Raw genomic sequence first — 22,009 nt, forward strand, 5'->3', positions numbered from 1 at the left:
TTCCTAATTAAAAATCATCAACAATCAGTATGTTCTTGTCAGGTAATGTGAAATTGCTGTACAAAATTTAAGTGTAATAATTTCAAGCCAATGTTCCTCATCTGGCTATGAAACAGGCTAAATTATTACGTTATTTCAAACAAGGGCAATTCAGTTATCAGTCTTAAACTATCAAATGCTATGCTTTGTTTTTTTTTATTTAGGTAAAAAGCACAGGCCCTGCCACTGAGTTTCCCATCACAGTAAACAGTTTCCATCACCACTCAAGATCTGCAGACTGCTTTGTTACACTAGCTTCTTTGTGGCTCTGCCTGTTTGCATGATGATTCATCAGAGGTGGCTGCTTTGTGCCTGTGAACCAGTGTATGTGGCGGTGGCAGGCAAGGGCTGAGCAGCTCTTCTGGTATTTGATATAGTGAGCTTTAGATTAACAGTAGGTTGAGTAAACAATTGGCCGTAATATTAACAAAGCAGGATGGTTGACATAGGTTGGATACTTTGGGGTGCCATGCATCAGCAGCATTTAGTCAACAGTGGCACCAACATTTTGTGATGTTGTGTTTTTCTGATCGCTCTGAGAGTTTTGGGAGCTCGACAGTGAGTAAGATGACATTTAATTGACACCTGCCTTGACTTACATTTGTGGTGTAAGAAAAATCACCCCAGTCTGACAGCAACCTCAGCACCAGCATCACTTGCAACATGCTGCAAGTCCCATCCATGAGCAACAGGTTGTAAGTTTGGGTGTTGAGCATATTTAAGTTTCGATTTCCCGCTACCAACAGTGCAACAGAGCAAGCAGGCCTGTCTATAAAGAATGAACACAGCTACAGAGGTATTTCGTTCTTCAACCAGAGCAACAAGGTCAAGGCACCTTTGTTAGTCATTATACTGCAGAAGTGGTCTTTCAGTGTCTAATTCCCACCCAGTTTGAGAGTAATTCTCCATAGACAAACATCTCTGTCCTCTTCTCTTCTCCAACGAAACGAATTGTGAACAACTTAACAAAAGACCAAGGCGTCCTATACAGTAACAAAAAGGGCAGTTGTTTGTCATATGTCGTGGTTGTAGCTCTTCCTTCGAGAATAAACCATACAGATGCATTAACATGGAGCTGGCAAGCAAATTACTATAAAATACACTTTCTAAAGTGGTTCATTTAAATTTTGGACTTTGAAAACTAAATCAGTTTTGAGAGTTTCTTGGATGAAAAACATGTAACAGATGAAAACATTTCACAACCTTCTCATTGTCTTACTTCCAGATTTTTTTAATAAATACTTATTCATACTCAAAAACATTTTTCTGTAGTGTTGCAGCAAACAAAATAACTACCTACAGATGCAAAATGGTTTTGAGCTAATGTCAGGCTGTTACATTTCATCAATCCGTACACCAAAAATCCAAAAGCACTTCTGCTCTTTGTTCCACATTTGAAGTAATGGCTGCACATTTGACTATAATACTTTTTATACAGAAGCACAATGATATTTTGCATTGTTTTAAATGTATTAAGGAATATTCAGAGTGCCAAGTCAAACAAAAAAGAAAGAAAGAAAAGAAACTGAAGAAAGAAAAAACAGCAGCATTAAAAGATGAAGTAATAGCGTTTGAATTTCACTGCCAACGCACTGCTGATTAAGAGGGAGGGCTGTTTGATTGTGTCTCTGATGGACTGATTCTATTTTAGGCAGTCATTAGCACCATCACACCAAGTGAAATAAAACACATCACAGAGCAAGAGTCTACAGCAGTTTAAAACCACTTGGTTTTTATTGACAGAAAAATCCCTTCAATTTCAGAATTTGGAGAGAGAACAAAACATACAGTAAAATACTTTATGAAATACTCAATGAAGTTTTCAGGGTGTTATAATATTTCTCTGCATAACATAATTAATGGAAACATTCAACTTAATGTAAGACTCTGGGACACATGGGTGTCAAAAGAGCAGAAAGAAAAAACACTGACCGAGGGACAAAAACTGTGATGACTATGTGCATACATGCATTTGGATCAAATAAACAAGTGTGGTTGTCTATTTAAGTAAAAAATATTTCTGTCAATTTAATATAAGGACGACCTTGGAAATGCAGAGAGTGATCAAAATTTCAGATGACTCTCCATCAATCAGCTACAACTCATTTTAGTCCCTCCCCACACACTCGCAGGACTTGAAATAATACGAACATAAAAATGAATAAATACATCTAATAAAACTTTGCAAAATCTCTGAGCTATGAGCCCCCACCCGTGCCTCTTTTCTGCTCTTTTTTGTCTTTTGCCAAACCCACAGACAATATAAAATTACCAAAGCCACAGAGTGAGAGGGTTTTGGGGAAAATCCACATTTTTTAAACATATGCATTTCCAGTTCCTCTTTTGTTCTGTTATTAAAAGCAGCATTTGCACCAATCACAGGGGATGCCTCCGCCCGCTTCGTCTCTGTGGCCCACATACCTCCACACACTTCTACTATCTCTCACGCAACCCATCGCTCAGTACAAACAACCTGACAGACACATCATGACCAAATATCACAAAACAAATCAGTTTGTTCACTCTTTTTTAATTATTGCAGGGGTGTTAGCAATCAGGTCAAAGCAATATATTAATGACACTGTCCATTTCAAAGCAAATGTATCAGTTTGAATTTGGCTAATATATGATGTTTAGGTTACACACTGTATGCAAAGTGCTACTAGTTGACAAAGACAGTATTTCACATATTTACAATTTAATATTTTTAACTTAATCTGAGGAGTTTGCATTAATAAAAATAGAAGACAGATCCAAATTTGTACAATAAGGGAAGAAGGTCCACACATGACAAAGTACTATTTGGTACAAAGGAACATTTGCTGCCCTGGTGGCTCATTCATCCCATCACTGAAATCATGCTTTTATCTTTGAAGAGTTCCCCGTTGAACCCTGTTTGAAGTCTTCAACCTATGAAGCTCTTCATCTTAACACTGTTCAGCGGAGATGTGGGCACATTCACACGCCCAACAACAGCTTGCTTCCTGCTTGTTTGCATATTTTAACAGTATATCTATGCTGTTCATTGCAGGTGGAATCTGTCCATCCTTGCTGCAAGAGGTGCTGGTGCATGTGTTTTCACAGTGAGATGGTTCTGCTAAGTTTGCTTTCAGTGCTCCGTTAAGACAAATCCTTCTTTCATAAATTTCTGATTAATACTCAGCTAGCTGGACCAGCTGGAGGAGATTTATCACTTTTATGGCTTTTATTTATCCCGATCAAGTCTGAAACATCAAGGAAAAGTGACAAAGAGGTGTCTGTTCCGGGAGAAAAGAACACCGAGGTTGGGCTCCACATCTGCAGTCAAAGACACAAGTACTGCAGCTAAAATTGGTTTGTTTTACTATTATTGTTTTAACGTGGCTTTATATGGAAGCCAGATGTCATGATTAGCAGCTTTCTGTCCTGGTTCTTTTTACCCCATAATTATCTTTTGATGTGAAATCCATTTTTACACCACATGAGTCAACAGGCAAAGAGGACAAACGCTGCACTACTTGTGCTTTCGTCTGGGGGAGCCTTCTGAACCCCCTCTGTCCGAAAAGTTCAAGAGGGGCCTCTAGTTCCAAAGATTTGGTCAAATTCGCTGAGGATGAGCTCCACCGCCTGGTTCTGGTAAATCATATTCACCGCCATGTTGCCATTGTCCCGCTCCGGGCGCATCAGGGTCGGTCCAAACACGATACCGATGTTCTGGGTGGTCATTCGGTTGGTGTCTGAGAATTCCAGCACTCTGCAGAGAGACAGGACAGACAGAGATAGGAAGAGAAAGGTTTAACATCATCTAAAATATCAACAAGAATTGATATTGGATTTAAATTTTTAGTCACACCAGCAGGATGGCTCTAGGGATGGGATTGTCGGTCAGGCCACCACTTTGGCCCAGAGTGAAACATCTAAGGAACTATTTGATGGTTGGCTATGACATTTTGGACATACATTAATGGTCTTCAGATGATGAATCCTAATGAATTTTGTGATCCCTTCACAGTTCCTCAAGCACCACCATGACCGTGACATTTGGATGGATTGCCATAAAATTTGGTTGCAACAATAATTTCCCCCCACAGGATGAATTTTAATAACTTTTAAAAACTGATCTTCTTTTCAGCTAGCGCCACCATCTGGTCAAAATTGTTATTTTTCCAGCAATTTGGTTTGTGATCAAATGCCTGCAAAACTAAAGATATTCCCATCAGTCTGAGTTATACTTTGTTTTTATTGCTAATTAGCAAATGTTAGGATGCTAACTCGCTAAACAAAGATGCTGAACATGGTAAATATTAAACCTCCAAAACATTGGCATATTAGCATTGTCAATGTGCGCATGTTAGCATGCTGACATTAACATTTAGCTCAATGCTCAATAAGTATAGCCTCACAGATCATGCAGAGCAAGGCTGTAGACGTCAAGTCTTGTTTGAATTAATCTTTGGTGGTCAGCAAGTGACTCTTTATAATTCTTACAGACTAGTAACTAAAAGAATCAGTCACCAGGGACATCTTGTTTTTGCATGCATGTTCATGTGCATGTATCTGCATCTTACAATCTATATTCATGCACATAAGTGTCTCAATCCACTGCCTGTATCCTCCTACGTTGGTGTGTTTGAGTGTGTGTGTCTGTGTGTGATTGGGGGGGACTCAGGAATGGACTTAAGCCACAGCATGAGGCATTCTTCTAAAAATGCCATTCCCACCAAGCCACAGAAGCAGCCAGCAATTGCTCAAAACTTCCACATTAAAAAGAGAGGAGGAAAAAAGAGAGTGAGAGAGGAGAGGGAAGAGGAAAAAAAGGAGCGAGGGAGGGAGGGAGAGGGCGAAGAGAGAAAAAAGAGAGAGGTTCCAGTGGTGGCGGCGGTGGTGTTGGTATGCCTTCCAGCAGACGAACCACAAGGCTCCCATGGGACCTTTGAGGCAAGGAGGAGAGCGGGGGGGAAGGCAGAGGGGGGAGGGGGAGGGAGGAAAATGGATAAAGGGATGGAAAGGGAGGAAGAGGAAAGGGACAATACAAAGAAGAGAAGGAAGATAATGTAGAGGAAGTAAGGAAACAAAGGTAGTAAGAGAGCAAGAGAGGAGGCGACGGGGGAGATTGGGCAGGGAGATAATAAATGAGAAACAGAACGAGGGGGGAAAGGAATGACAGCGGGGAGAAAATGAGAGAAAGACACAGAGTTGACAAATTCATGGGGCACACCACACCCTGGCACAAACATCGGCCTCAGAACACGAACACTAACCCCTGTAGTGGAAGGAAAAACCATAGGCGGTAAAAAACACAAATTTTATGTACTGTAAAAGGAACTGGCTCGCAGAACATTGTACACCATTCATCTTCCTCCAGCCTTTTCATCTTCACAGGGACCCAAACTTAACAACAGTGTGATCCTGGTACAGCACTGGCATACTTTGAGCCAAGGCCAAAGAATCCCTGACAGAAAATGACTGAGAACAACAAGGAAACTACCCCCCTCTTGTGGTCAGATTTAAAAAAGAAAAGTTTTGAGACTATATTTTCCTACAAGGGCATCTGATTCATTCCTTCCTGCTGAAAATGTCCCAAAGGAATATTTTGCGTTATGAATGAATGTAGAGGGCAGACAAATGGAAATGAGCAGACATGAAGACAAACACATGAGCAGAGATGTACTGTATGCGGTTTTATTCCCGCCCTCTAACCGTTTGAGATGGCGGCACATGAACTGCAGTGTGTCATGGTTTGGAGGAGGCATGTTAAGCACCAGACACTTCAAACGATCCACTTTGTCCATGTAGTCCGACATCTCTGCAACACAGAGCGAGAGTCAGATCACAATAAATATCATGATTTGCATTCCATTTCATGTACTTCATTAGCGTCGGAAACTTGATTTACACCCAAAAACTGATATCACATGTCCTCTATTAGCATCCACTATCTAATCTGATACAGCGGCATGCAATTATCAGCTATCACCACTGTGGTTTGATGAACGGTTGATTAGTCCCCGGGCTCACATTGTACATAAAAAAAAGTTCAGATTGATAAGAAACAGAGTTCATACCAAGAATGTATTTCTAATTGTTATTCATTTTTTTCAAGTTTTCTTCCTGACTGTAATTTATTTTGAAATGCCAGATTATCTACTGTTTTAGAAGTAAAAGATAATATGATAAGCTGCTGTATCACAGGAGTTTATGTAAATTAAATGATTAAGAACACAGTTAAAGGAAAAGTTTGATGATATTCTATTTTATTTTGCTGTTAACAACTAAAAAGTGTATGTAAGGCTGATTTGGTTTATTCCTCAGTGAAGTGGATCTTCATTGTTGTTCAAGACTATTAAAAACATCATTGAGCCATACTGCTGCACTGCATGACATGTTCCTTCATTATGATGAGGACATGGGCACAATTTTGAGTCAGTTCCACATGTGAATTCATCCTGAAATAGTCCACCTACAAATTCACTACTTTCTTTTTGAGTAACCTTTGCTTGCTTAAATCTACTGTGCCCCATTTTTTTAGGAACATTTTTGGCATTTAAAAAAATCAAACTATATTTGTGGCAGCCGTTTAATGGTTTATGTTTGACTGGGCTGCCACAGACGGGGTATGGAAGTCGTAAAGTAGTAAAAGATGAACTAGCAGATTGTTGGTTTTGGTCCTTTCATGGCATTTATTGAAAAAAAAAAACAGAATAATGCCAGCCTTATCCTTTAAATAAAGGGGCCCTAATTCAAATATAATTCTAATATAATATTTGCATATAAGTTGAGGATTATGGAAGTCGTGTGGAAAGTTTATAAGTTTTTATATTGTGAGGATTTTTTTTTTGCAGTAAAAGCATCATTTCATTTTAATTCAATACTGCTCAATAAATTGCAGTTTTGTCAGTGTGCAATTAGTCTTCTCTTGCCTTGGAATTAATGCAATTTTCTTTTTGGGACGCAACATTTTATTTTACTGTGTCCATATATCTTTCAAGATGTATATATGGTGTTGTGCAACAGCTTCTAGAGGTGGGGAAAAGCGCTGTAAACAAACTACGTTCTATAATGAAGAAAATTACCTCAGCCACAGCTTGACAAAGTGTGAAAGTGCCCAAGTTAAGCAGGTGGGTGAACTCCCTAACCAGGATGGGTTTTGACTCATTAAAACCACAGCAGTGTTGTGAGTATTCAAAATAAAAGCAAAAAAATAATGATTTGAGATTTGAAAATCTTGTGGCCCCAAGGTTTAAGACGCTGATTATGTAAATGCAACATCCCCAGTTTGAGTCTGGACAGGGACTTTTTATGCGTATCATATACCATATATACTATCTCTTTTCCCTCATTTCCTATCTGCTTTCTACAACACACAATCAAATAAATGGCAATAAATGCCATTATATTATAAGAAAACTATATCTTATGATAAGGTCTCTCCACAAATATGAAGGTGATTATTTGCTTTGTAATAAAAATGTATCTTTTATTTCAAACAAACTTTGTGAGCCATGGTAAGATAACTAAAGAGAGGGGCTTAAATGTCTATCTCAGACTGATCAAAGATAAGTTTTATGAGTGCATATACAAAAAAAAAAATAAACAGCCTAAGGCTGAAGCTGCTCACTCACTGACTGTCTCCACGATGTCGGTGAAGAAGCCAAAGGGCACCAGGGGCTCGGGAAGCTCGCGGAAGAAAAGTTTCAAAGCTCCTGTGATGACATGAATGTCCTCCCAATCACTGTCATCCAAATTCAGCTTCTCCTCTAAGAGACAGGGAGGGTGGAGGAGGGAGGGGTGGGGTGGTGAGGGGAACAGAGAGAAATTCAGACAGACAGGGTCAGAGGAAGTGAACGAAAGGCAAGGCAATGTGAAAAGAGACAGACAATGAGTGAGAATTAAGATAGAAAGAAGCGGATTTACAGTCACAGTATCATTTAGTGAACAACATAAACAGAGTAGAGTCTGAATTCACATCAGTGCTGAGGCATAACATGAAGGCTTTAGCTGCAGGACTGAGATAGAAATGCTGTGTAAAAAGTAAGAGAAGACAAAGAGGCACAAACACACTCTAAATCACACACAAACACATGTAAAGCACACATTTTCTTACAACCCAGGCCTGACAAATGCTTCTCACACGGGATCATAAGAACCAAATGGAAGAAAATAAGGAGCTTTAATTTGACCTCAATATGAAGAAGCTCAATATTTCAACAATACAAACAAGCATCTAATGATGAGAAACATTAGTCAGAGAGACGTTGCTGTGGGATTAAAGCAGGTGATTCTCCGTTTCGTCCACTTGGTGGCAGCCGTGGACTGTGTGAGAACTCGCTGTACAATCTGCTGCCTGTTATTACATCAGACAACTTAAAGCAGAAAAGCCTAAGGGACACACATACATTAAGCAAACGGCACAACCACCAAACTGCTCGGCGCTGCAGCTTGGCGCTGCGTATCAGGCTGTTGGTGGGTTTTCGGGGGGAATTTTTGACTGAGGTGATCACATTATGCAACACATGATGCACAGAACAAGCAGGCTGAGTAACAAAAACGTGAAAGTGGATGTTTTCTTCGTCAGTCTGAATCTACCTTGTACCAACTCCGCTGGGAACATGTAACGGCCGTCAGTAGTCACCGCTCGCTCTGCAAAAACCAAAAGTTACTCAATGGGTTTTCCTCAGCGTCCACTTTATCAAAAGGATGTCATGTAGTGGGAACGAGATAATCACAGGCTGCAAGCAGGTATACAGTGAGTGTTTGTGTGTTGTGGTTACACAACATGATGTGTCATCAGAGTGAACAGAACAGCATCATATGGCATTTATCTTTACTGCAAAAAGGGGAAGGGATACAATTTAATGATTTCTGAGAAATGCCAGAGAAGTCCAACTTCTCATTCATTGTCAAAGACAAAATTTAAAGTGTCAGTTTTTTCCTCCTCCTCCCCTTCATCCTCACCGTGATCCACCAGGAAGCGTAGTTTCTGAATCACTGCGAGGTTCCCTGACACTCTGTAGATACCGTCAGTCTCCAGTCCTGCAAACAGACCACCAGAGAGCTGGTTAGATCAGGGGGATCTCCACACATTTACCAATATTTAAAACTTGAATTTATGAATGTAAGATAAAAAACTGTTAAAACAGTCATGATTCATTCAGTCTGATTTATAATTGATTTGTATTTTCTGCACATCAATAATTTAGTGTGCCAAGAAGGTTTGTTTTGTTGCATAAAAACATATGAATAAAGTAAAACAAAAGCACATAGTGACGTTACATTTTGTATGTTCACATGACCTACCTATGAGTAGTTTTAAACTTCCTCTTAATATTTTATAGCATAAGTCATCTGACAAATTGCCTACAAGGTTTTGTTATGACATTGAGTTTCTGCTTTTTCCACACTGGTTTCAATGTCAGAAGTTTTAGAACAAGTCAGACTTTTATGATACATTGATTATTAATAACCTATCAGAGCTTTGGTTTTAAAATACAGTGTCACAAGTCACAAGGAGCCACTGACAGACACCTAATGTATCATGGTACTGTTAGAAAACGTACAGCATTCATTCACTTGGACAAAAAACTGTAACTTTGCAGCAGCTTACAGGCAAAAGTTTTAGATTGTAGCAGAATTTTGATTATTAGTTGATTATCTTTTGTTTCCTTGTTATTGCGTTCATCCCAAATATTTTAATTGGCCAAGCTAAGTTCCTCTTAACTGTAGGCGAGGGCTTTATAATCTGTCTAAGAGCTGAAATGATCAGTCAATGTGATAATGTAATTTTTAAAGAAACAATTATCCTTCAGATAAGGTGAAAACATTAAACAAAACACCATTTAATAGTGCAAAAAAAGGGGCGAAAAATCAGGAAGAGAAACATGGACCTCAATATTATTAACACAGTAGTCCCTATACTGGTAATAGGAGAAAAATCTAAATAATTGTCGGTGAAAGTTCTCAGTCATCCAGGTCATAGTTATCCTTGAAGACGTTTCCTCCCTCATCCAAGAGATAAGATGATCGATCCCACTGGTTTGTTAGTGCTCCTGTTGTTACAACATCCAGGAGCACTAACGAACCAGTGGTATCAATCATCTGGACAACGACCGCACAGAGGTTAAATACCGGAGTTTCCCTAACAGTCAGTCAGAAATGAAGAAGTCTCTTGGATGAGGGACAAAACATCTTTGAGTATCTTCAACCAAGTCAAGTTGCCCTTGATTTTAACCTTCCTTGATTAAAAAAATAATTCTTCTTTCTATTTTTTCAGAAGCTGCTTTGTCCTAAAGGGTTTGCAGTCTGTCCCAGCCTTGAGTATAAATGTCTCAATCTGAAACTTCTCCCTAGAAATATTTAATTCATCAAAACCAGGTTTTTAAAGCCGTTGCTGTGTGTATTAAATATTGATTAGAAGCATCGTTTCTAAACAGTTTCCAAACAACTCCATTTTCTCTCATTTAGATCTCTCTCTGGCTGGCAGCTGTCATGACATCTTCTCTGTGCGTTTTAGTCGGGCAATCACAAACATTTTTCAGTAAATGTTTGTCGGGTGATTTCTATCACGGAGCTGAACAGCGGGGTGCAGAACTGCTGTCAAGTGACTGATGCTCCAAACAAGATTGAGGTTGTTTTCTCATGTGTCCACATTTAAATTGAGAATCACATAAGCAGGAGCCGGCTGCGTGTCTGCAGCGACTGTACCTCTCCTCTCCACAGCCTCAGTACAAAGTCTGACGAAGCGAGGGACGGTGCTCTTCTCTCTCTCGCAGAGCATCTCCAGACGACAGCCAAACACCTGATCTGAAGGGCGATGACAGACGGACACAAACACACACGCAAACACACTTTTATTATGTCAGTTCAGAATGTTTTTTTCCCTCAGATAACTGTGCCAAGACATGATGTAAGAGCTACAAGCTCAAGTTAATCTAGTGATACATTTACGGTTCTCTGTGGAAGAAAACCCCATGTTCCCAGCAGAGACGTGAACTAACCCTCGATGATGCAATGTAACTGTGCTGCATACACTATAGGGTGAAAAAAAATCATACACCTTTACTCCAGAGTGTGCTACCATTATCCTGTTAATCATACTGTGTTATCTCTAATAAAGACTGTGATGACCTTGAAAACATCATTTAAAAAAATGAAAACTGCAATCAGTCTATTTCCAAACATACTTCCAAAGTCGCGGTGAAAGTATCTGCAGATTCATCATTTTGTTAAAAATCTATGGATGCTTCCATTCAACTGGACGGCTTCTTCAGTTATAATGACATGCCCTGTTCCGCCTCCTGTAATGGCTGAGGACGAGCTTACAAACACAGTTGGCAGTCTGACAAAGCCTTCAGGGAGCTGCAGCTGTTCCATGCTAACCAAATAATTATTTATTTATTAAAATGATGAGGTCACTGCATGTCACCTCACTATAAAATAAAGGCAGAAATGCTAGAAATAAAGACTTAAACTAAGGTGCTTGGAATATTTTTTACTTTTAGAATATGGACAAAAAAGGAACATGTTTAAGGCAAGTGTTGTAAAAGAGTTAATGTTTGTTTCTTTAACTTTTTACCCTCTTCCTTCTCTCTTGCACTGCATTGCTGCAGGATAAATGCTGATATTTCCTGCCAGTCATTACAACTGCAGCTTAGTTTAATGGCAAAATATGTTTTAACTTCACAACAAAAAGTTCTGCGGATAGTTTTAGCTGTAGAAGTGCAGTCTTGTAATATTACTAGCTCAGCAAAAAAGAACACCCACCTCCATCATTCACCACTGCGCCGCACACTGCTGTATGAAGGATGCTTGCAATAAAAATGGTGTAAGACATCAAAAAGAAATCTCACCTTTAATGAGCCCTTTCTCCTGCAGCGTCTGCAGAGGAGGTCTCTTTAGGATCAGCTTCTTCAGCCGGGTCTTCACTCTCTTCCTCTCTGTGTTTTCCAGGTTGGACGACGAGCGAGGGACTGCAGAGGGAGGAAAGGAGGAGGAGGAAGAGGAGGAGGTCAGTGCGGGGCGTGCGGCTGCGGGGCAGCTGAGCAGATGAGAGGGGATGGTGGTGAGGACGAAAAGCGGGAGGGCTGGGCGGCGGCGGAGGTGTGACAGGACTGACGGGGGAATTATTTGCCACGGGGGCCGCGTGAAAATGTAAGTGGGCTGGATGGAGGAGAGAATGGACGAGAGGATGGAGGGATGTAAGAAGCCTGTGTGGAAGTTTGGAGAAAAAGAGTGATGATGATGGAGCAAGAGGACGTGAGTAAACTGAGGTAGAGGGCGAACGGTTTCATGAGAAAGGTCGTGTGAAGGAAGGAATGGAGCGATGACTTACACGACATTCTCCTCTCATCCTCGTCTCCACTGTGGTCCAGCATCTCCACACTGCCCGCTCGCCTCAGAGAGTACAGAAGGACGTTGTCTATTGGGTTTTCACGGTCCTGGAGGGCAGGCAGAGTGAAATAGCGCTCATTTAGCATTAACTGCATCAGATACAAACATTATACCACATACCGTTTAAAGCATCTTTTCAAACTGGCATTTATTGAGGCATTTACACACTGACAAAAACAAGTGCAGGTAATTTGCGCAGGCTACCAAAATTAAGCTTTAATTTAGAGATTATCTGAGAGTGGATTATAATGAGAGTTTAAAATGTCTACATCTGATTACAATAAATGGGTTGATTTGATTTTATTAAGAAACATTTTTGACAAGAATCTCTTTAGAATGGTTCTTAAACCCACAATTTTTAAATCAATTTTGGCCACTTGGGGGCCGTAAACACAGCTTTGACATTTTATTACATAGAAAGTTGTTATTGCAAACATGTTAGCGAAGAGTTGCTTATTTACACATATAGCACTTACAGAACAACATTCATTGAGAGTCGTGGTTTTGGCCACCTGATGAATGTAAATCAAACATTCACTCTTCTTTTAGCTCTGTTTTAGTCTCCACCAACTCCTGAGGGAAATATCTGTCTCTTGTCTCTAGCTGCTAAATGTTCCATTGTGTTCACCAGCTAGTCGCTAACTGAGTCTGTCTGCTGTTTGGGCCTGGGCAGGTGGTGTACAGTAGGTTTTTAGAGTTTTTTTTTTTAACTTAAGATAGCTGCCTTCTGCTGGAAATGGTGTTGATGAGAGAGGTGAGACTGACAATAAGTTTACAGACAAGAAAACCAAAACACTGAGCTAAAACATAGATTACAAAATGTCAACAGTGAGCTTTAGTGGACTAACTATGTAATGTCAACTGTTCTTTGGATTTTGTATTTCTGTTGAATATTTTTTTGATACTTACTGGCTGTAATCGACCCCATACAGATATACCTCTAATGAAATAATTGTCTGATAATGTCAGCCATGCTGATCTATCGGTATGGCTCTACTTGAATTATTCACCAGGTTGAGTGAGCTTGAGTAATCGACCAAGTAAACAAAAAAAAGTGTAAGCTAGGATTTTCCTTAATTTAAAAAAATCTATTTTCTATAACTTTAACATTTCTAAACCAGGCCCTGCAGCTGTATTTCAAATTTCCATGGGTACATGAAGCCTTTTACCGTCAATAATTATAATGTCTCCATCTATACAACATTCAAACTCCTTTAATATTTGCTATATAAATCTTTTTTTTTTTTAAACTTGAGTAGTTATCCTGTCAAGCAGTTTTATATATCGCACGTTTCATACACATGAAAGGGAATTCAGAGTTCTTAACATCAGGCTTAAATTACACTACATGTGAAATAGATTATATAGACACAATGAAAGGGTAGAAACTAAATCTAAAAGAAAATAAAAACAACAAAAAGAAACAAAAACAGGAAGGAGTTCAGGGATGTGGATAACTGTGTTTCGAAAAAAGGCAGTGGAGAACATAAAGCTTTTATAGTGAGGGGCATTTTACCACTAAAAGAGAAGTGGCACATTGAAAGTACAACTCTACGTGTGTTGTGTGTTTTGTGTCTCACCAGCCTGTCGATGACGTTCTGTATGGTGCTGTACCACTCTTTGATCAGAGAGTCTGTCTCCGACTGCAGCAGGAACTCGTTGCCTGTCACAGTCCTCAGCTACAACGCACACATTTTTAAACCACAACAATGTATGATTAACTTTCCCCAAAGTTCCCCAATCAGGGTAGAAATTATTTAATTTTAAAGGCAGTACTGCACTCACAGTTATTGTTCACTGGAAAATGTACATTTTCTGCTTCCCCTTGCTCACTGAGGGTCACTGTTGAGTGACCGGTGAAAAAAAGCTTCCCACTCTCACTTCCCAAACTGATAAGGACTTTTTGCTGACAGAAATATGATTCTATATTTTACTGCTTATCAGTTACCACTGTACATCAACACACAGCAACAATTTTTGGGTAGTGGTGGCTTCTTGAATTTGTCAAGAATGAGAGTTTGAGGATTTTCAAATAAGATCTTTTGATAGTGTGATGTTCTTTTAATTAGGTTTTCTGATTTTCTTACTTTGAAGACGTTCTTCTTGCTGGACAGCTCGTTGGCCCAGTGCAGCTGTGCTCCTCTTAAATCCACACTGCTCTCAGGGCGACTGTTTCCTGGTTTCTGTTTTCAATATAAAAAAAACAAACAGGTAAGAAAGGTAAGAAATCATGTTTTGTCCTATTTTCTAAACACTTCGTTGGCTGAATAGACCCATATGTGCTACTAAAATAGAGTTTGGGTATTTTTTCTGCACAGTATTTGTGGGCAACCACTTTCCCACACAACACCTGCAACAGGTTTATATGACCTTTTTATGATCGGAAGGGTTGGTGTTGATGACCTTTCACTGCAAGGTCCCATGAAGAGAAAGTAAAAAATATGTAGAAATGTATACAAAATAGTGGACAGAAATATCCAGCTGTGTGGATTGTTAAAAGCTACTGATCTTTGTGTGACGGACCAGTCAGCTAACTTCAAAAATGACTGCACAATGTTTAATTCTAATATGAGAAAGTCCACCATTCAGAAAAACTGACACCTGAACTTGCAAAATGACTCACGAGAGTTGGCTGAGGATTAAGAACTTAGCTACATGATAATGATGTTGACGATTTTCCACCCAGTTTAAAAAAATCTTTTATTGGAAAACAAAGCTAATTGATATTACTGCAAAGACATGAACTGGATTAAAATAATTACACACAGAGTTTGTCTGAGCTCTTACCCAGCTGGAAGGTGTCTGTGATTTAGGATCTTTGAAGAAAACCAGACTATTCCCGACCAACACCACCCAGGAAGGGCTCCAATTTTTCCTGCAACACACGTGTACGGGTCAAACAAGATTCAGAACAGAAAATCATACTTGCCTTCATTTATTCAAACACTATATTCATACAAATGCAATGTACAGATTGAATGTAATTTAACTTTTTTGTCTTTAATGGGAGCAGCCTGTTGACAACTCACCTCAGTTTCCGACCTCCCTCGGCGATCTTTGTCTTGTTCAGGAGGCCGGCTTTCTCCAACTCCTGAGAACACATTAAAAGGGATTAGTGCATTCAAATCTGCAGTATTCAAGAACTAATATTTATACTGTCACACTGTTGTTATAACTCAGAGGGGGCAATAAGAGTAATAAGAGTATGTGAGGACAACTTGAAATGTTAACAGTAAAAGTACAGCAGAGGGGTTTTCCTCTGTGTAATATACTGCATCCTGAGCTAACCCATTTAACTTGACTGTTGCATCATTCAAAAAATAGCAGGAGGGGGGTTGCTCTAAAGTCTCCCACTGCGGTGTGGCCCCGTTTAAGCTGCAAGAGAATAGAATTAATACTAACTATGAAGTTATAAGTTTTGAGTACAGTATATAAAGACAGTGAGGAACAAAGAAAAAAGGAAAGCTATTTCTATTTAGTTTACTTTATTTGCATAGGTAGAGACAGCCACGCTGAGTCAAGCTCAAATAATCAAGTGCAACATCTTTCTCCAGATACAGTTACTCAGATGCATCCATCCTGGATAAATATCTGTGTTAGTTTGTATATGAAAAAGAAATGCACAGAAAATGTTAATGCTATGTTTAAAACAAATTGTCCATGTTGTTTTTCCTCAGAAAACCTCCAAGGTCAGTAGAAGAGTTACCAGAGCTTTATGGCCACTGCCTTGTTTTTTTGCCACTATATGTTGGGGAGAGCATTACTGCCAAGAACAGATACAGGATTAAAATGTTGGCTGGTGAGTGAGGGGTTAAAGGTGACCAAATGCTCCTCAAAATGTTTTTGAAGGTAGTGTGTGCACATTGTCTGTCTATATATAATATTAAATCAATATTATACTCATGTAGAGGTAATTTTATTTCCAAAGTAATAATCAGTTTTCTCACTGGTGTGCAACCATCGCTGTCCGGAGAGCTCTCGGGAGACGGAGGCTCCACGACGATGTTGGTCATGTTACAGGAGTAATCTTTGCACTGCTGGACCAGCTGAAAGACAAGAAAGCGGGCATCATCGGCTGTGTTCATTTGTCTGTTCATATGTACACGTGCATGTGTCCAGTGTTATGTGTTGACCTTCAGCACTTTTTCTCTCTGCGTGTCTGTGAACACACCGTTTTTGACCCTGTGTGTATGTGCTCTGGAGGTGAATACCTTGCCGTTCTCAGGCAGGATCATAGATTGGGAGTAGCTGAGCTGCTGCTTGACATCATGCAGGGGGCCAGAGTTATGGAACTGGGCATTGGCACTGCTGAACGCCATCGTGCTGAGGGTGTCAGAAGAGGCGGCACGCTGCATGCTCTTCACAGGGGTTAAAGGTCAGGGTCAAATATTTGGGCGAGTGGTGAAAGGTAGAACAGACAAATATAGGAAAGGGCAATCACTGATTTAATAAATGCAATATGCTCCTGTTGTATTTTTACATCTGTAGATCTTGTTTAAAGCTGTATGTTTATTTTCTTCTGAATAACTCTATTGACTCTATAGAGGAACCTCTGTTTTTGTAATATATTTACTGTATATTTTAGATTTTAGCTAATGCTCTCGCCTAGAGCAACCTTGAATGAGTGCAGCAGTACAATGAGCATAAATCCCCAAACAATTAAAATCACAAACAAGCAACAGTAAGGAGCAACAGAAAGGTCAGGGCCTTTTACAAAAATTAAACATACAGTTTCTCCCCTAACTTCTTCAGTACCTATACTGAGATACTGTTGGTAACAACTGAGATCAATTTACTAACAAGCATGCAAAACTCGCAACACAATCAACATCTTCTATTTGTACAAAACTTTTGGTTTAGATTTTGTGCAGTGAAGAATTACCACACATATATACTAACACCACAAGCAGTAATTTGTCTTCATTGCTGTTTTTATTCTCATGTGCTCTTTCAACATTTAACAATATGTTATACCCACAGTAAGATGAGGAACTTTTGCTAAATATTTGTGGACTTTTTGGTTATTTTTGCTACAGTGGATGTATTTTGTTATTCACAGATGATATATTTGTTTTTCTGACTGATGGACAAATGAAAGGTCTAATCTAAACATAATTTGTTTAGATTATAAAGTCCCACAGTCTGGGCACCCAATGCTGGCTTGCAATTTCTACTCAGAAATCTACATGTCACCTCACACAGACCAACAGTTGAGCACACTTCTTCAGCACCAGCACTTGACAAAGATAAGAAACCAGGTTTTCTTATGTTTGTCTGCCCTCAGTTCCCTAAGGTCACAGTGGTAGCCATTGTGAAACCCTCTGCCATCAATGTCAGATCAATTCTGAATTTATTTGCACTGACAGACAATACAGCATGAGCACTTCACACACTGGGTCAGACTGCCGGTCCCTTCAGAGACGAGAGACGGCGAGTCAGAGACCATGCATCTGCTCTTTACATGCAAAACATTTATGCTTACAACCTAGCGTATGTACATGTACATAAGTAAGCATGATCACACACAAATGCACAAATTCACACAACTTTCATGCAGAAACAGCCATAATTAAGTACCTTTCCCAATCCCTGTAACCTAGTTTCAACAATCAGACTAAATATCCCTCCTAATGTTTGCCATCTTTTAATGCAAGAAGGATTAGCACTAAGAGCCAAATCTGCTCCTTTGCTAAGAGGAGGTCTTTGAAACGGCTTTAAACCAAGCGCACCCACACCCCACTGTGATGCAACATGTTGCAGTAAGAACTGCTTGGGTAACAGCCTTTGTTTTTACACCATGAGTTGCTATTTCACCACCTTAATATGCATAAATGCTGATCTCCGAGAATCTAAAAAGCATAGCTGGCATTACTTTAATGTATTTTACAATAGTACAGTGGAGATGCAGTTTTTGCAAATCTAACGACTCGAGTTCATTGATTTTCATGAGGAAAATACCCTCCATCAAAAGCCCTTCAAGCGCTGAAAAAACCCTTACCTCCCCAGTCAAGCATGTGAACAATAACAAGGAAAGAGTTGTCAGCTAAACACTTTTAAAAGAAGAATAGGCAAGTAATCTATAGATATTTATGTACAGTTCCGGTGGTTGACGTGGAAACATATTTTACAAAGTCAAGGTGACAAACTACACCACCAGAATAGTATGACGTCCCGTTTTACGTCCTGTTGTGAAGGGAGAATATGTAAAACTGGCACTTAGCTTCTACTTTACCCTTTGACGGGTGTTTTTTACAAGGTGAAAGTCAAGGTGAAATGCATTAGACGCCCTCTGGCGATGAAAGAATGCAGCAGGTAGTGTTTTACCTGTTTCATCTGCCAGCCACCGTCGGTATTCCTCTGGTGGCTCTCAAAGAGAAAGTCAGGTGACAGCTGGCGAGGAAGAAGACAGAGATGGAGAGAGAGAGGAAAACAAAGACAGGAAACACAGACGAGCAGATGTTATTTAAATGTCCTTTTAATTTAAAACAAAATTCAATACTATTTTCTGAATAACTGAGCTGCAAAAATTATCAAAGCATGTTTCACTTTTTAAGTGTCAGTTCATTGCAAAAACTACACAAAAATCCAAAATGGCAGCAATTTGACCAACGTGTAAAACAGGATGCTGACAAATGTGTTCAGTTAAGATCAGCCACAAAGCCCGGGCTAACGGTCACGCCAACACTGAAAGTACTCCTCTGCCCCCGTTACATCCTGCCTGCTAAAATGTTCTTTGATTCGCCACCACAGCACAGAGGTACACACAAACGCACACACACACGCGCGCGCACACGCACACACACACACACACACACACACGTGCCCGTATTTAACTGAAGATAATAAGAGGCAGTTGCTGCCGTTGCTCAGTAAGAGTGAAACACACACTGTAATAGTACTTGTTTCACTCAAGCATGCTGATTTTTAGTTACTGAACTGAATCGCAAACATCCATAAATAGTCATACCAGCTTGCTGAAAGAAAGACAAAGTCAGTATCAACACTTCTGACAATGAAAAGCCACGTAAGTGAACTATATTTCACATCAATAACGACATAGAATGAAACCATCAGCACAACTAAGTAAACAATATTGGTTTAAGAAATTAAAATGAACTCACAGCATAGGCGCTCATGATCACTGATCACTCCGTTATACAATGCAGCTCACTCTGGTTTCTGAGAGTTTTTTTCCTCGTGTCGTGTTTAAGTTCTCAGCCATTTCATGTCATGACACTTTTTCGCCTGAGTGTCAAAATGTAAAAACCATTCATCTCGCCCTCCTGTCTCAGCATGCATCTACTTCCCCATTCTAGAGGGAAGCTGCCTTTATCAGATGGTACAATCACTCTCATGAAAAGCAGCTCAGAATAAACACAATAGAACTTTATCTTATACTGTGTCCAAATTTACCAAAGATAAAACTAATCACAATGAATAATACCACTTTTTTTGCTTTAAAATGGATTGCTGGATTACTATTACTGGTACCTGGTAGGTGGAAAGACTGTGGAGTAGCTCAGCTAATTTGACAAAAATAGAAATTGTGATGATAGAAAAGAGCAGAAATATCCACACATTTGCGTTTAGGAGGAAAATTAACGCACACACATCTGATTACAAATTGGTGTGAGGCTCATCTTTGGTATATTTATTCTTCACAAGACACGCCTCCCATCAATATGAATCAGTATTAACTCCTTAATAACGCCTGCTGAGGTCAAGAGCATGTTGAGCCAGGAGCAGAGACATAAAATAGACGACTAAGTAAAGGATAATAGTAGAAATGAAATGTACAAATGCAAACATGAGTAATACTACAGGAAAAAGGAAACCCAGCCTAATAAACAACAAATCCAGGATCACACTGTTTTGTATGAAAATATATTATAACAATATCCACTTTTATATAATTAACAGTTTTAAATAATTCAATACATTAAAGTTGTCACAGCCAGTGCTGTGGCTCTGGGTGTTACTCTTGTGTTTACCCTCCCTTTCGTATGTGTGTGTGTCTGTGGGCGTGATCTCGTCACACCTGGCAGTAATCAGCCAATCAACCATCCAGGTCAAATACTCCTGGCTTCCTGAAGCTCACTGACAGGTTATTCCTATCCTCAAGTGGTAGAGAAGCTTGGCCAATTAGTAGTTTATCATGTTATTCTTCCTTTAAAGTAAACCTCATTGTGTTTCTCTTGGGTTCCAGGATTCCTGCCTTGCTATTCATAACCAGACCTCCAGTACCTGCTGCTACATTTCCACGGATTCCAGACTCAGCCATTGCTCCCCTGCCTGCCCCTCGCTCACACCGACCTCATCTGCTTTGGATTCATTCAATCTGTGTTTTAAATAAAGACTTTTAACTTTTACCTTGCGGTCGGTCTGTTGTGTTCTGTGTCTGCTTTTGGGTCTGCTTATTACAAAAACATAATACAAATAATACATGGGCAAAGTTAGTAGTAATAATAAGTAACTGTACCTGTCAATTAGGGCTGCAACTAACAATCTTGATGGATTATTAGTTGTTTTGTCTATAAAATGTCAGGGCAAAAAAAAGTGAAAATCTCTCTCATTTCAAATGTTTGTCTGACCAACAACTCAAGAACCAAAAATAATTAATTTACAATGATATAAAAAAAAAGAAAAGCAGCAAATCCTCATATTTGAGAAGCTGGAACCAGAGAATGGTTAACGTTTTGCTCAAAGATTAACTTGAACGATTAATTGACCAATTGATCAAAATAATTTTTTCTGTTTGACTAAGAAATTAATCGTCTAATCGTTTTTCCTTTACTGACAAAAATACAGAATATGTTGAGGAGTAATAAGTTAAAAAAAATCCCTCTTGGAGCAGAATATAAAAGTGAAATACAGGCACAAGTACAGGTAATGTACTAGTACCTGAAAATTGTGTTTAAGCACAGCAGTTGAGTAAATGTACTTATTCACTTTCGATAATTGCACATACAGTCCCCTCCAAAAGTATTGGAACAGTAATTTAAGGTAAGGCAAATTCCTTTGTTTTTGTCGTTCACTGAAGACATTTGGGTTTAAGATCAAAAGATGAGTATGAGACAAGAGTTCAGAATTTCAGCTTTTATTTCCCGGTATTCACATCTAGATGTGTTAAACAACTTAGGACATATCTTACGTGAGCAAAAGTAATGGAACATCCATCGTCAACCGCTTATCCTGCGTACAGGGTTGCGGGGGGGCTGGAGCCAATCCCAGCTGACATCAAGCGCAAGGCGGGGTACACCCTGGACAGGTCGCCAGGACATAGACAAACAACCACTCACGCTCAATTTAGGGTCACCATCCACAGGTCTTTGGAGGAAGCTGGAGCACCCAGAGAGAACATGCAAACTCCACCTTCTTGCTGTGAGGTGACAGCGCTAACCACTGCACCACCATGCCCAGTAATGGAACAAATAATCTTAAAGTAAATAAATAGTCTGTTGCTCAGTTTATCCTCTTTAACAGGAAATGCAGTCTTTATAGGTTTCAACCAAGGATGAAAACTTAGACTAGTCATGCAGAGCTATTTAATGTTTGGACAATCAACCTAAAAGGCAACACCTGGGCAACAAGAAACATCTGTCAG

General features: G+C 39.5%; 1 protein-coding gene across 3 annotated transcripts; it reads right to left on the reverse strand.

Moving 5' to 3' along the window:
* Positions 1-2,549: 2,549 nt before the first annotated feature.
* On the reverse strand, positions 2,550-20,672 carry LOC123957017 (rho GTPase-activating protein 15-like). Of its 3 annotated transcripts, none has more exons than XM_046029620.1 (16): positions 20,650-20,672; positions 18,730-18,795; positions 16,617-16,763; positions 16,353-16,451; positions 15,435-15,496; positions 15,193-15,280; positions 14,493-14,588; positions 13,986-14,084; positions 12,347-12,452; positions 11,865-11,984; positions 10,720-10,818; positions 8,974-9,051; positions 8,605-8,658; positions 7,641-7,775; positions 5,719-5,824; positions 2,550-3,772 (listed from the first exon to the last, which is right to left on the reverse strand). In XM_046029620.1, exons 2-16 carry the CDS (start codon positions 18,736-18,738, stop codon positions 3,586-3,588), a joined length of 1,485 nt encoding a protein of 494 aa, XP_045885576.1. In that variant the 5' UTR covers positions 18,739-18,795; positions 20,650-20,672; the 3' UTR covers positions 2,550-3,585. The 3 variants fall into 3 exon arrangements, with proteins under 3 accessions (XP_045885576.1, XP_045885573.1, XP_045885575.1); XM_046029617.1 differs by lacking the exon at positions 20,650-20,672 and adding an exon at positions 19,527-19,885; XM_046029619.1 differs by lacking the exons at positions 8,605-8,658; positions 20,650-20,672 and adding an exon at positions 19,527-19,884.
* Positions 20,673-22,009: the final 1,337 nt, after the last annotated feature.

This window comes from Micropterus dolomieu, linkage group LG18 (genome assembly GCF_021292245.1).
Source record: "Micropterus dolomieu isolate WLL.071019.BEF.003 ecotype Adirondacks linkage group LG18, ASM2129224v1, whole genome shotgun sequence".
Classification (NCBI taxonomy): Eukaryota; Metazoa; Chordata; class Actinopteri; order Centrarchiformes; family Centrarchidae; genus Micropterus; species Micropterus dolomieu.